At 43.8% G+C, this 16,490-nt stretch overlaps 1 protein-coding gene across 1 annotated transcript in view; it reads left to right on the forward strand.

The window, feature by feature from the left end:
- LOC134910970 (protein unc-93 homolog A-like) overlaps positions 1–13,700 on the forward strand; it is a 78,060-nt gene extending 64,360 nt beyond the window's left edge. The window contains exons 7-8 of the mRNA XM_063919361.1: positions 11,634–11,765; positions 13,456–13,700. Coding sequence (XP_063775431.1) covers positions 11,634–11,765; positions 13,456–13,700 — 377 coding nt within the window. The remainder of the gene's footprint in view (positions 1–11,633; positions 11,766–13,455) is intronic.
- The last annotated feature ends 2,790 nt before the right edge of the window (positions 13,701–16,490 follow it).

Here is a 16,490-nt window from a genome sequence, read left to right on the forward strand (position 1 = left end):
GTGCTACTGTCAGCAAGGGAGTGATGTGCTGCTTTTAGTGAGGGAGTGACGTGCTGCTGTTAGTAAGGGAGTGATGTGCTACTGGCAGCGAGGGAGTGATGTGCTGCTGGCAGTGAGGAGTGATGTGCTGCTGGCAGTGATGTGCTGCTGGCAGTAAGGGAGTGATGTGCTGCTGACAGTGAAGGAGTGATGTGCTGCTGGCAGTGACGAAGTGATGTGCTGCTGTCAGTGCAGGAGTGATGTGCTGCTGGGAATGAGTGATGTGCTGCTGGCAGTGCTGGACTGATGTGCTGCTGGCAGTGAGGCTTCAGTGCTTCTCTTTTGTGAGTATTGTCTCTGTGAATAATACTAGTGTTTACAATTGAGGAGTGATACAGTTGTGGCTCTGTTATGAGGTTTTGGTGACAGTTGGCAAATAGTGTTTGATCATGTGACCTAGTGTGTCCAATCATGTTAGTGGTGTTGTGTCATTATAACATATATATATAGATGGAGCCAGCGTTATCTTAGATGACCGAGGGACACGCACGCACTCTCGGCGTGACTAGGCGATCCATTCGTCTAGTCACGTCGGGAGTGCACAGAGCCGCTTCCCATTGTAAGTGTCTCTGTTTGATGGACGGAGACGCTCTCCATTCAAGTGAATGGGGAACATCCCTGTCCGGGCACGCGCACCCATTCAGACGAAGACGCTCACAGTGACTAGGTGCGTCCAGGTGGGCACGCCTAGTCACAGAAGGAGATTGAATAATGGAGGCTCCATCTGTATACATACATATCTGGCTGCAGAATTTTTTTTTTGCTGGTGACTGTGATTCATTTATATTTTTTACTGCAATGATCACAGTATTTACCAGGGTGCCAGGACCCAGGAGGGAGTCACCACATTCAGGGTGTCTCGTGTTTGAAAGGACAGAAGTGGGAATGCAGGCAGGAGGCAGTTTTCCTGCTCGTCACAAAGTTGCTCTCCAGAGGCTTTTTTACATTTACCCTGATGGCACTCAGGGTAAATGTAAAAAATTACACCCCTTCAACCCCAACTTAGTAGGAGCCAATGACACATACAGAACCTTCTCATGGCCCCGAGCATCCCGCATATAGTCAGGTTAGACAAACCATCCTCTGGAACGTGACAGCACCAGATGGGATGCAGCTGTTGATGGTACCATCAGAGGGAGCAGGCAAGGAACAGAACTAGCATTGCAGACTCAGAGCAACATTGCCATCATCCAGGCCGAGAAGAGAAGACAATGAAAGTGGAGGGGCCTAGTGAAATTGCAGGGTCCCAGTGAGACACCCTCTACACTGATGGCAGGGTGGAAGCCATTATCAGTGCTGAGAGAAACATGAGAAAAGGAGAGAGAGCGACAAATGTGGGAGAGAAATAAAGACATGGGTCAGAGGGAGATAGACAGAGATCTAGGGAAGAGTGAGAGAGAGACCTAGGTCAGATAAAGAAAGATCTGGGGCAGAGGGAGGAAGAGAGAGACAAGGGGCAGAGAGAGAGAGGAGCTGCAGACAAGGGGCAGAGAAAGAGAGGGGAGAGACCAGGGGCAGAGCGAGAGAAAGAGAGGGGGAGTGGAAGAGACCAGGGGCAGAGAGAGGAAAGACCAGGGGCAGAGATAGACAAGGGGCAGAGAGACAGACTAGGCAGGGAGAATGGGGGGAGAGACAAGGGGCAGAGAGAGGGAGACCAGGGAGAGAGAGGGGAGAGACCAGAGGCATAGAGTGAAGGGGCAGAGAGAGTAAGAGACCAGTGTCAGAAAGAGGGAGAGACCAGGGAGAGAGACAGACCAGGGACAGATGGAGAGACCAGGGAGAGACAGACCAGTGGCAGAGAGATAGGGAGAGAGACTGACCAGGGGCCGAGAGAGGGAGAGACCAAGGGCAGAGAAGGACAGACCAGTGGCAGAGAGAGAGAGAGACTATGGGCATAGAGAAGAGACCAGGGGCAGAGAGAGGGAGGGAGAGAGATCAGTGGTAGAGAGACAGCAGAGACAGAGGGAGACCAGGGACAGAGAGAGGAATGAATAGACCAGGGCAGAGAGAGGGGGGAGACCAGGGGCAGAAAGAGAGGGAGAGACTAGGTACAGAAAGATAAGGGGGAGAGACCAGGGACAGAAAGTAAGAATGAGGGGAGAGACCAGGGGCAGAGATAGACAAGAGAGACAGACCAGGGGCAGTGAGAGGGGGGAGACCATGGGCAGAGAGAGACAGACCAAGGGCAGTGAGAGAGACAGACCACGGAGAGACAGAGGAGACCCAAGGAGAGAGACAAACCATGGGCACAGATTGAGAGAGAGACAGACCAGCAGCAGTGAGACAGAAAATAGCCAGAGAGAAAGAGGGCAGGGAGAGAGACCAGAGGCAGAGAGAGAGAGGGGGGAGAGAGAGACCAGGGGCAGAGAGAGAGAGACCAGAGAGAGACAAACCATGGGCACAGAGAGAGACAGACCAGGTGCAGTGAAAGAGACAGGCTAAGGGCAGTGAGAGAGATAGACGAGGGAGTGAGACAGACCAGGGGCAGAGAGAGAAGGGAACCAGAGAGAGAGGGACAAGGGCAGAGAGATACATACCAGGGCCAGAGAGAGATAGATGGGGAGAGACATACAAAGGGCAGAGAGAGAGGGAGAGACAGACCAGGGAAAGAGAGATAGACCAGGGGCAGAGAGAGGGAAACAGACCATGAGCAGAGTGAGAGACAGACCATGGAGAGACAAATCAGGGGCTGAGAGATAGAGAGATGGGGGGGGGGGGGGGGGTCAGGGAGAGAAAGAAAGACCAAAGCAGAGAGAGACAAGGGGCAGACACAGAAGGGGAGAGAGGGAGAGACAGACCAGGGGCAGAGAGACACCAGGGACAGAGAGAAAGAGATAGACAGACAGACTAAGGACAGAGAGAGACAGACAGACCAGGGGCAGAGAGAGGAAGAGACCAGGGAGACAGACAAGAGGCAAAGAGAGAGAGAAACAGGCCAGGGGCAAAGAGGGAGAAAGCAGGGGCAGCAAGAGAGAGAGATAAAGAGACAGACCAGGGCAGAGAGAGAGAGAGAAAGAGAGACAGGGGTATATTTACTAAGGTGTGAGTTTTTTAGAAGTAGACATGTTGCCCATAGCAACCAATCCGATTCTAGCTATTATCTTCTAGCAGCAGCTAGATAAATGTTGATTGGAATCTGATTGGTTCCTATGGGTATCTCCAGGGGGTCCAGTGTTTTGACAATTCTAGTGTTTGGCTGACCACCTCATGCAGCTCCAGGGAAATTGTTCTTTTCTTATTCAAACACAAAGATTTATTTTAATGCTAGCCAGGACTCCTATCTGGCTGCTAATACTGAAGCAATGCAGTCTGTTTTCCCTTCTCTGAAATGACCTTAAGGGAGGTCACGATTGGTCCAATCTCCTGTGCTGCTGATTTCAAGGTTATGCAGTTGCTGGGTCTTAGATGTACTGTTTAGAGGTTGGCTGCCAGGTTACCTCTGCTCTTTCTGCCTCCACATCGCAGCTGTACTGTTTGATGAAGGGGAGAGCGTGATCTTGGTCCCATGTATCTGCTCCAGTCAGCGCTCCCTTTGCCCAGGCCACACATCCTGCTCGCCCTGCCCATTGCTGCTCTCTCTACTCCTCAGTGGCAGAAAGAGACAGGGAATGGGAAAGACAGGAGCAGCACAGTATATGACGTTGAAATGTCAGCAATAGAGGCGGGACCATGGGAACCGGACCAAGTGACTGGTGGGTCGTTGGTGTAGACAATGTAAAAACTATTCATGGATGTTATTATTATTATTATCCTTTATTTATATGCCGCCACAAGGGTTCCGCAGCGCCCAATTACAGAGTACATATGCACATAATCAAAACAGGAAAACAGTAACTTACAGTTGAAGACAATATAGGACAAATACGGGGTAACTGAACATAACTACATCAGTAGACGACACTGAGATAAGTATCAAGGTGGCCGAAAACTGCATGATTTAGGCAGTTGAGGATTATTAAAGTAATAAAAGGATAAGTGCATGAGGGAAGAGGGCCCAACTCATGAGAGCTTACATTCTAAAGGGGAGGGGCAGACAGACAGGGGTGACCAGATGGGATAGACCGGGCGTGGGACAGAGGGTTAGGATTAGATTTGGCTGGGTTTGGTAAAGAAGTGGGTCTTAAGAGCCCGTTTGAAGTTCTGTCGAGAGTCTGAGGGGGAGAGGTAGAGAATTCCAGAGTAAGGGAGCAGCACATGAAAAATCTTGGAGATAGGAGTGGGAGGAAGTAATCAGAAGACTGGAGAGTCAGCTAGAGGAAATAGTCGTGCCATAAATGGATAATGAGATTGTGGGAGGTGAGGTTGTGCGGGAGGGTGGGAAGATGATCAACTCAGTCTTGGACATGTTGAGTTTAAGATAGTGCTGGGACATCCAGGAAGAGATAGCAGAGAGACAGTTGGAGGCACAAATGAGGAGAGCCGGGGAGAGATTAGGGGAGGAAAGGTAGATTTGAGTGTTATCAGCATAGAGGTTATATTGGAAGTTGAAAGACCTAATGAGTTCACCTAAAGAGGACGTATAGAGAGAGAGAAAAGTAGAGGACCAAGAACAGAAACTTGGGGGACACCAGAAGTTAGTGGAAGTGGAGGAAGGGGGGGGTGTCATGAGAGGAGACAGAGAAGGAACGATCAGAGAGGTAGGACAGCCAGGAGAGGGCAGTGTCACGCAGACCAAGAGAGACCAAGTTATGGTGCCGTTTCCCCACCCTCCCTGATCCTCTGGCCCCTCTGAACGACGGGGCCTGGTAATTGTGTCCCCTTTCACCTCCCCTGTCGCTGGGCTTGCTCCTGACGACCAATCGTGATGATACTTAGCCTAAAACTGCCTGAGAAAATTACCTACAAAATGGTTAAAACCGCATTGGTTCAGTGGTTTCAGAGTTTATCTCAAGCAGACAAACAAACAGACTTTCTTATTTATAAGATGCATAGATTCAAGTTTTAGCAGCCACAACCTACCAAGAAATGTTTTAGAATTATTTCTTTTTTTATAGAGGATATTTGTCCCTCTCCCATTGTCATCTAATCAGACTTTCTCCCTCATCAACATGTCTGAAATGTGCTAGATCAGATACTTCCCTTTACCATTGTTTTTGGGATTGTACCCCCATTAAAAAAAATTGGCTTCAAGTCAAGGAATTTGTTATTTCATAGCTGGTACATTTTTTACCATTTACCCTGGAATGGACTATCTTTGGTATATTAACAATCAATTACAAAATTTCATTGGGTTACCGCAAACTGCTTCTGGTACTCACAGCTGTGGTGAGGATGTGTATACTTCAGCTATGGATACACCCCTCCTTTCCTTCTCTGAAAATGTATAAGGATAAACTTGTGTTTAAAATTGACTGGATGGAGACATGCTTATATGAAGAACAACGACTTGACAATTTTTTTTTCCGACTGGGAATCTTTTATTGATATTCTGAACATTTCAACCAAACAACAGAATGTTTCTATCTGACGCTCCTATTCAGTTTGGTTAGAATATTGGGGGTAATTGAGACCTGATCGCTAGGGTGTGTTTTTTGCATCCCTGTGATCAGGTAGTCGCCGCCTACAGGGGGAGGGTTTTGGATGTGTGCAGGTGTGTGACTGCATTTGTAGCAGAACTGCACAAACATAAGTTTGTGCAGTTTCTGCTCAGCCGAGGACTTACTCAGCCGCTGCGATGATTGGGGCTGGAGCTGACGTCAGAAACCCTCCCTCCAAACACCTGGTCCCTCCTGCGTTTTTCCGGATACTCCTTAAAAACGGTCAGTTGCCACCCACAAATGCCCTCTTCCTGTCAATCGCCTTGCGTTCAGATTTTTCGCACAATCCCGTCGCTGACCGGTGCTGTGATCCGTCGCGCCTGCGCATTGCAGTGCATTCGCAGTTCAGACCTGATCGCAGCCTGTGAGAAAACACAGCAGCGATCAGGTCTGAATTTTATGCTTGGGGAGTGTTGGGCTGCAGGCGACCTTTTCCTCCCTTTCCTTCCCCTTCTTATACAAACTACTTATATTTTACAATTTTTGTACAAATTCTTTACCATAATTGGTTATGTTATTAATTTTCACTTCACTATGTGCTAAATGTAATAGTGATATTTCTTTATCCTTGTATATACTCGCTGTGATTATTTTTATATATATGTTGTAATAACCCACATGTTGAAAATCTTTAATAAAAACAAATGTAAAAAATAAAATAAAGGACATGGAATGTTGCCGAGTAGATTATATTGGATGCTGTCAGGATCCCGCTAGTCGGAATAACGACAGTTAGAATATCGACAGCGGCATCCCGACAGTCAGGGATTTCAGTGCCGTGATTTCGTACCCAACATGATTGTATCAAATAAGAAATATCAATAGTGTAGAAATCTGATCAAAGTACAGGACAGGTATTCTTCCAGATGACGTCCTCCAGTATGGCCACTGTCTGAGTCCCCTAAGGTGTAAAGGTGAAACCTAAGCAGAGTGGTAGTCTCCCACAGGGGATTCTGGGAGGGGATGAGGGGTAGAATCACAGAGCGAGTATCAGACAGAAAGTGAGGTAATGCATAGGCTTACCATACTATCTCTTTCAACCGGGACACTCATAAATTACACAGATTCTGTGGCTGGTTGACTTCAAGCCTGCATTTCACCTTGTTTTTATCAGCTGCAGAACCTGTGCCATGAGTGTCCTGGTTTAAAGAGATAGTATGGTAAACCTAGTTATGTGGCTAGATATGGGGAGGACTGGACAGTACACAAAATGATTAACTCATATCCACCTCCTAGGGGTGTGGGGAATAGTCCCAGCAAAGGGCTTGTTGTCCCTAAGGGGGCTCACATTATTTTGCGGGCCCAATGCCCTAGGAATACCAGCCCTGTAGTGACAGGCCTAGGGCTGGTTGGCACTCTGTTGGGAGGACCCCACACTAAGGGCGGTATCCAATTCTTTTCATCCCCTTCCACACCCGTTCTGTTTCTGCCCTTGGGGGCATGATATAATTTCAGCTTCCTACCCCCGGGGTAGCGAGGCACCCAACCCTTTACACAACTAAACCTGATTACTATGGGCGCAGTCTGTGCAATAACTGGGATCATCTTAGAAAGGAGATTGGGTGTGATATATCATTTTAATACAGCCCTAAGTGTACCTACTATAGTGCCAACAGCTCTGGCTGGTGAAGCCTAGTGCTAGTTAATGAAAAACCAGGGGACCCCACTCTTTTTAGCCTGACATTTCCCTACCAGCCTAGGCTTTAAGGCCTTGAGATGGTTATCAATTTCGGATTATTTTCAGCTTTTTTTTGTTACTTGTGCAAATAAGAAAATAGAAAGCCTGAACAGATCCTAGCAATCCGTGCAATGCATTACCCAGAACACAGTTTCCACAAATATGTCTCTAGGCGCTAGTTAAATTTTTTATTTATAAACAAATCTATAATATTCCACCAAATCTTAATTACGATTCAGCTGCAAACAGTGAAATTATGCCTGTGTACGCATAAAAAAAAAACCTCCCGTTATTACAGGAGACAAACAATGAAAAAAGAATTCACTTTGCGCTTATTTTGATAATTAAAGGCTTAAATGAGATGAGTACAACCACATGTCGCAATATATATTTTGTTTTTAATGTATATTTAGCACTAATTAGTGCCTATTCCCACAGATTTAATACACTAGTAAACATAAATAAATATAAACATCAACAACCTAATCTAATACATAAATATTTTCACCTAAATATTTGCAATAGATAAATCACTTCTTTATAAAACAACCACTAGTAGAGGTGGATCAATTACTAAAAAAGTACTGGCAGATAAAAAGCGTATATAGCAGAGCCTTTCCTTTTTAAAAAATCCAGCACAGATGCTTAATGAATGTCCTGATACAAATTGTTTCCAAAAGGTTAAATACCGTTCATACACATGTGTTGTATCATAAGTGAGCCAGTTCTATTACCACGCCAATATGTGTAAAAGTTCAATATCAACCATTTATGAGGATGTTACTGGGCTCACCACAGTTAAGTGTACAAATGATGAAGCGGCTTCTCCCACTGTGAGTCAATCGTGTAGTACGAAGGAGTCGGCTAGGAGGCACCGGACGTCTCCGTCCTCCCCAGTCAAATTACCACTGCGCCTTCTGATGATTGCCAGTTGGTTTACTGCCACTGTCTGGTGATAAGCTGATGCCCGTTTTCAGATCTATCCTCAACGGTTGGTTCCTCATCACCTCTGATGTGTTTCGCTCGTACTGGAGCTTTAAGAGTGTCACTCTTCGATAAAGCTCCAGTACGAGCGAAACGCGTCAGAGGTATCCGTGACGAGGAACCAACCGTTGAGGATAGATCTGAAAACGGGCATCAGCTTATCACCAGACAGCGGCAGTAAACTAACTGGCAATCATCAGAAGGCGCAGTGGTAATTTGACTGGGGAGGACGGAGACGTCCGGTGCCTCCTAGCCGACTCCTTCGTACTACACGATTGACTCAGTGGGAGAAGCCGCTTCATCATTTGTACACTTAACTGTGGTGAGCCCAGTAACATCCTCATAAATGGTTGATATTGAACTTTTACACATATTGGCGTGGTAATAGAACTGGCTCACTTATGAATACAACACATGTGTATGAACGGTATTTAACCTTTTGGAAACAATTTGTATCAGGACATTCATTAAGCATCTGTGCTGGATTTTTAAAAAAGGAAAGGCTCTGCTATATATGCTTTTTATCTGACAGTGCACTGTCTTTTTTAGTAATTGATCCACCTCTACTAGTGGTTGTTTTATAAAGAAGTGATTTATCTATTGCAAATATTTAGGAGAAAATATTTATGTATTAGATTAGGTTGTTGATGTTTATATTTATTTATGTTTACTAGTGTATTAAATCTGTGGGAATAGGCACTAATTAGTGCTAAATATACATTAAAAACAAAATATATATTGCGACATGTGGTTGTACTCATCTCATTTAAGCCTTTAATTATCAAAATAAGCGCAAAGTGAATTCTTTTTTCATTACCCAGAACACCTCTCAGAAGCAACTCATTTGGTTTCAGTTCTTTGGTGGCAAGTTGAAAGTGGTTTTAATACCAGCCCCACAGTTAATTTTACTACTGCTTTTCTGCATTGCCAGTGTACGTAAAGTTCTAATTGTAGTGTGCACACATCACTTCATTATTTTCAAGATTATTTTCAAGATACTATACTTTTGGGAATGGATTATAATTTATCTTCAGCCACTCGTCCATGTAGCTTTATTACTTGCACTTGTTTTTTTAAGAAAGGCAAACAGGTGGTTTACCCTTATTTTCCCTTGCTGAACACTTTACTTCATCCTCTGTTCTTTACTGTGCGCTCTCATCCATGGTGTCCAACCTTGCACTGATCTCAGGTCCTGATTCAGGGATGGCTGCTAATGCAATCGCAGCAGCTGTGTGAGAATATGCTAATGCTGTACCCACCTGGAAATGTATGGAGATGTCCACTGGCAGCTTCATAGATCCAAGCCGCTACACACAAACATGCAGCGATGGTCAGATATTTCAATATTCGAACAACTGAGTAACCCTATAGTCGCAAAGAATGGGCGTTGGATCTGAGATAATGGGCCATGTTTTCTGTGTACAGGACCACAGATGTAAGATGAGACATGCCCCAATAACGGTCACGACATGCCTGCCTTTTGCTGCCTCTCTCCGTTACCTCACCTAAACTTGCACGGACTCTCAATCAGTGTGAAAAGAGATCCGCACTGCGAGCGGCATCTCTAAGGAACCTTGGAGCGAGTGCAGTGAGACTGTCGCGCATGCACCAATGTCGATAAACACTAAACTACGTATATATATCGGCATTGCGTACATCTTTGAATCAGGCCCTCAGTCCTTTATTCAGAAGATGTATTAGTCGCTTCTGTGTTTAGTGTTTCATTTCCTCTACATACCTAAGTCTAGACCAGTGATCTCCAACCCGTAGCTCGCCGTAGTATTTTCGGTAGCTCACAAAGTGCACGGGCTTGGGCAGTCACTGGCACTCCTCCTCCTTTCATTCTTAATATGGTGCCGGCCGTCAGCCAATCAGAGCTCGTGGACCGGCAGTGGCAGCACCTGATTGGCTGACGGCCGGCACCATATTGGCTGCCGGACCGCGAGTTTTGATTGGCTCACTTACCGGCACCATATTTCAAATGCCCACCACCGCCGGAGACTCTGTCTCCCTCACCGCAGCCGCTCTCCGGACTTCACAGGAGAGGCGCGCGCTGCTCTCTCGTCCCATTCCGTCCCTCATACAGGAGGAGCAGCACCAGCGGCAGTAGAAGAAGCCAGCAAGGGTTAGCACTGTGTGGGGCACTGTATTGGACACTGCGGGGGGCATTTTATCTGGCACTGGTGGGGGCATTGTATCTGGCACGGCTAGGAGGCATTATTTGTGTATCTGTCTCTGCTGGGAGGCATTATTTGTATATCTGGCACTGCTGGGGGCATTATTTGTGTATCTGGCACTGCTGGGGGCATTATTTGTGTATCTGTCTCTGCTGGGAGGCATTATTTGTGTATCTGGCACTGCTGAGGGGCATTATTTGTGTATCTGGCACTGCTGAGGGGCATTATTTGTGTATCTGGCACTACGCGGGGGGCATTACTTGTAGTTGTGAGGCCACATCCACTTTCACAGGAACACACGCGCATTGGGGGGAGGGGGTAGCTCCTTCAGAGGTTATATTTTCCGAAAGTAGCTCACACCCCAATTAAGGTTGGAGACCACTGGTCTAGACCATCTCATAAATTTTTGCATTTTAACAATAGTCCCACTGTTTCTGATAGTCACCTTCAGCAGCTGGTGTCACAAGCAGTATTCACCTCTGTGTTGTGGGGGAACGGGTGACACAAACTCTGGAAAAGAGGCAGAAGAGGGGTTCCAGGAAGTCACATGTATACTTGGCTGTCTTCTTAGTTTAAGCTGCCGATTTGCATTCAAAATTTCCAGTGTCCCCTTTCCACTGCATCCCTCAGATGCCACTGAGCTGAGACTTCCTCTAGTGAGAGTGACTAACTGAGACATGAGCTGACATCACAGCATCACCATTATTTATGGAGGAACAGCCCAGATGGGCTTGATCATTACATGTCCTTTCTGCCTAGAACTGCACACTTTTATAATTTGACTTGAATCTGATCCTGGAACTGTTTGACCATATTAACTGAATTACCCTTGCCTGTACTTTAACCAGACTTACTAGTGTACCACCCTTGCTGCTGACCACATTAACTGGATTACCCTGGTCTGTACATCACCTAGACTTACTTGTCTACGCATACACCAATTTTCAAGCCTTATTGACTGCTGCTGCGGCAATGTTAATAAACCTTATCTATGATTTGCTATGTTTTGTACTGTAAATCTCTTTTTATTGTTCTGCTCCTACTGTTTCTGTACTTTGTAAGGCGCTGTGGACTCCTTATGGCACCATAAAAATAAAGGATAATAATAATAATGAAATTATCTCTATTAACTCACAATTAATCTTTGCAACAGTCTTTTGACTGTATATATTGTATTATTTGAAACCTAATCAATTGCATCAAATGTTTCTGTAACAGGAGCAGCTATAAATATTGGTTGTATTATTGGCTTCTTGATATGGAAACCGACAGCTGGCAATTTTGCTGTATTCTTTGTCATGTCTGGTCTCTGGGGAATTGCAGATGCAGTGTGGCAGACACTACTAAGCTGTAAGTACAAGCATGCGGGGTCACTATAAAGCCTTTGAAGTAGTGTGCTAATGTAACTTCTTTTATTGTGCCTCCTGTGTGCTCACTATAGTTGTGCCTGTTTTATCACTGATCAATTGGGTCAGTAGTTCTATGTATTTGTAAAAAAGGCCAGAAATGGTTTGCCTAGTATATGTCATATAGGGATCAAACATTTTAAATAAAGACCACCGAAATTATATCACCATGCACAACTAAACAAATGGTTTTAAATCTTATACTGCACCTTTAAATTGTGCTGGTATCTACTGGCCAGTAAAAAAAAACTACAGTACATGCTGAAAAACAAACCTAGAGTACATACTTATTTAGGATGCACATACTTATGTAGGATGACATGGTCAAAAGGTCAACATGTAAAAGGTCAACAAGTTCAAAAGTTCAACATGGCAATGGTCAACACACGTTTTTTTATCATTTACCATCCACGTGGACTACAATGGCATGAAGCGTTGCAAACAAAGTGAGCCTGTGAGGGTACACATTTCCAATAATTTGCTCTACATTTGGTTAAACATACAAAATGACACCAACTTGTGTTGACCATTTTTGTGCCAACCATTTCCAGGTCAACCTTTTGACCCTGTCGACCTAATTATGATCAATCTATTGAACCACACCCAATGTTGTTATTTATATTAAAAATTAAACATAACTGCCCTAAAATGTGGTCATTATGGTTTGTAACAAGTGAATAATAAATTGGCATGATTGTACTGTATAGTAATAACTAAATCAAGATTTACAGGCTACTTGCAACTATGAAATTAGTTAAATTAGTTGTGTTTTTGTTTGGTCTGATTTTGTAGATTGTTCACAATGTGTAATTTGATCATTATGATGAAGACTATCGTCCTCTCTCTCTATGTATACACATATACAATAATAAAAGGTTAGTTCAGGGTAAGAACACCTCATTGAAGAGATTCTAGACTCAGAAACCTAGAAATGGGAGACTAGGATGCACTGACTAAAGCTGGCCATACACTAGTACGAGATCTCTCACGAATGTATGATTTAGACGCGTCACATGATGCATTATGTGCACATTGTACATGTTTTGGGTATGATTACAATGCGATGCGTGGCCCCATGGGTCGAATGTCACATCCTCAGATCATATATGCAGCCCATATTATCCGTTGTAATCGTATGCACATCGTACCGTGTTTTATTCACAGCACATACAATGCATCGTATATGATCAGCATCATTATTGAGTGGCATGTCCTTCCAGGTGATCACATGCTTTTTGTGAGGCATACAATCGATTGATAGATTGTATGCTTCATCCTATTCACATAAAACTCCAAATTGTGTGCCAGGGGAAATCTTATGAGGAATCGGATCTAATGCTGGTTGTCCTAATGTATGGCCAGCTTAAGGATGACTCAGCCATCAGAAGCATGTACATTTGAATGTACCTTTAGAAGCATATAAGCATATAAACAAATCATCACATGCTTAAAGCAAAAAACAAAAAATAATAAAATATTGTTTAAGTTTTGAATAACAGAATGATCATTAAAGAAAATAGTGCATGAAATGATCTTAATTAAAGTATAACTCACAAATTACAAGTTTATCCCTTACTAGTATCTTTATTGAGTCCCAGATTTAAAATGTTTCTGATTATTGTCTTATTTTGCAGCTTTATATGGTGTACTGTTTGAAAAGAATAAAGAAGCTGCCTTTGCCAATTTCTCTCTTTGGGAATCTCTTGGATTTGCCATTGCCTTTGGGTACAGTTCATTTTTATGTGTTTATATCAAGCTGTATGTATTAATGTGTGTTGTAGTGGTTGGAATTTTGCTTTATGGAGCAGTGGAATATATAGAATACGGGAATGCTACTGCAACGAATGAAGAAGGTCCCAAAGATACAGATACAGCATAATGTATTTATGCACAGCATTTTGCTAAATATTTTTCCCCCTTTTCTGGAATGAATCAATCAGTTTATTACATATTATACCTATTATATATATATCTTTGGATGCCACTGGTCAAATTGCAAGTTTTGGTGTTGTCAAATGCCTATTGACTGTGGTTACTGTATGAGAGAGGCTGTATGGAATTCTGATTGGTACTTTTCTATTTTTCTATTTCAAAAACAATTCCCTTTATTTGCCCTATTTTAACAAATCATTTGTTAGCTGAAATTTTGGAAAATTTACAAAGTAGAAACTTGTTGACATCATTTAGTCATTTCTAAACACAAAATAATACAAATAATTATTAACAATTTCCTTTAATGCTATTTGAAGGGATAATTAGGATAGAACAACTCATTAACAAAACACATTAACAAAAAAGCTGCAGTGCCGATTTAAAGTGACATCTAATAGGATATTTATAGTTCCCAAGGAAACTACTAAAAAAAAAAAACACTTTCAAAACATTGACTGAACGGGCAACTGCATTGTCTCACTGTCCACATGCTTTCCCACATACAGTACATGCATTTCAGCACTTTGCATAAAACTGTGAGGCCTGTTTCAGTAGCCTATACCTGGTGGAAAGGTGCAAAGCCATGACTAAGAACAACCTACAGTACCTGTGTACTTATGGTCTACCACTTCTAAAAGCATAAAATGAGATAGACATACCTGGACCCATATTGCTGCTGTTTAAGTGATTTTTTTTATCACTCTTATGTTAATACTGATTCATAGCATTATTCTCTTGTGCTCACCAATGCCCATTTACTGCCTTTACTGAGTCCTCAGTTACAAAGAACACCATTCTTTTACTCCAGTGTGTCTACAGTTAGATGGTCTGCTAAATACACACTGGTCCACACTGTTACAAGCTTGCAGAGATGGAAATCAGTAGCAGGTACAGTGTACACATAACCTCACTTCCAGCCTCCTACCCCTCTCATTTAGATACTGTAAACTGTTCCATTTGTTTCCTAAAATACTGTAGCCTTATTTGTGGCTTACATACATGGCATCCAAAAAGTATTCACAGCACCTGACTTTTTCCAAATTTTGTTATGTTACAGCCCTATTCCATAATGGAATAAATTCATGTTTTCCCTCAAAATTCTCCACACAATACCCCATAATGACAAAGTGAAAAAAGTTTTTTTTTTTTAGATTTTTGCAAATGTATTTAAAATAAAAAACAAAGAAATCACATGTACATAAGTATTCACAACCTTTGCCATGAAGATCAAAATTAAGCTCAGGTGCATCCTGTTTCCACTGATCATCCTTGAGATGTAAATTCAGTTGATTGGACATGATTTGAAAAGGCACACACCTGTCTATATAAGGTCCCACACTTGACAGTGCATGTCTGAGCACAAACCAAGCATGAAGTCAAACGAATTGTCTGTAGACCTCCGAGACAGGATTGTCTCGTGGTACAAATCTAGGGAAAGGTACAGAAAAATATCTGCTGCTTTGAAGGTCCCAATGAGCACAGTGGCCTCCATCATCTGTAAATGGAAGAAGTTCGGAACCACCAGGACTCTTCCTAGAGCTGGCCGGCCGTCTAAACTGAGGATCTGGGGAGAAGGGCCCTAGTCAGGGAGGTGACCAAAAACCCGATGGCCACTGCGTCAGAGCTACAGCATTCCCCTGTGGAGAGAGAACCTTCCAGAAGGACAACCATCTCTGCAGCAATCCACCAATCAGGCCTGTATGGTAGAGTGGCCAGACAGAAGACACTCCTTAGTAAAAAGCACATGGCAGCCCACCTGGAGTTTGCCAAAATACACCTGAAGGACTCTCAGACCATGAGAAACAAAATTGTCTGGTCTGATGAACTCTTTGGCGTGAATGCCAGGTGTCATGTTTGGAGGAAACCAGGCACCACTCATCACCAGGCCAATACCACCCCTACAGTGAAGCATGGTGGTGGCAGCAACATGCTGTGGGGATGTTTTTCAGCGGCAGGAACTGGGAGACTAGTCAGTATAGAGTGAAAGATGAATACAGCAATGTACAGAGACATCCTGGATGAAAACCTGCTCCAGAGCGCTCTTGACCTTAGACTGGGGCGACGGTTCATCTTTCAGCAGGACAACAACCCTAAGCACACAGTTAAGATATCAAAGGAGTGGCTTCAGTACAACTCTGTGAATGTCCTTGAGTGGCCCATCGAGTGTGCACCAATGCTCCCCATCCAACCTGATGGAGCTTGAAAGGTGATGCACAGAGGATTGGGCGAAACTACCCAAAGATAGGTGTGCCAAGCTTGTGGCATCATATTCAAAAATACTTGAGGCTGTAATTGCTGCCAAAGGTGCATCAAAAAGTATTGAGCAAAGGCTGTGAATACTTATGTACATGTGATTTCTTAGTTTGTTTTTTTAAATAAATATGCAAAAATCTTGTCATTATGGGGTATTGGGGGTCATCCCGACCCGATCGCTCGCTGCAGTTTATCGCAGCGCAGCGATCGGGTAAGATCTGCGCATGCGCCGGCGCCGCAGTGCGTCGGAGCATGCCAGACGGCCGAAGGCCGTTGTTCCCTAGCGATTGCCTCTGCCTGATTGGCTAAATTTAGCACAGCTACGATCAACTCGGAATGACCCCCATTGTGTGTAGAATTTTGAGGGAAAAATGTATTCCATTTTGGTATAAGGCTTTAACATAACAAAATGTGGAAAGTGAAGCGCTGTGAATACTTTCCGGATGTACTGCAAATCATGAGTATTTATTAAATGTATCACTTT

The sequence above is a fragment of the Pseudophryne corroboree genome, chromosome 4 (genome assembly GCF_028390025.1).
Source record: "Pseudophryne corroboree isolate aPseCor3 chromosome 4, aPseCor3.hap2, whole genome shotgun sequence".
Taxonomy (NCBI): Eukaryota; Metazoa; Chordata; class Amphibia; order Anura; family Myobatrachidae; genus Pseudophryne; species Pseudophryne corroboree.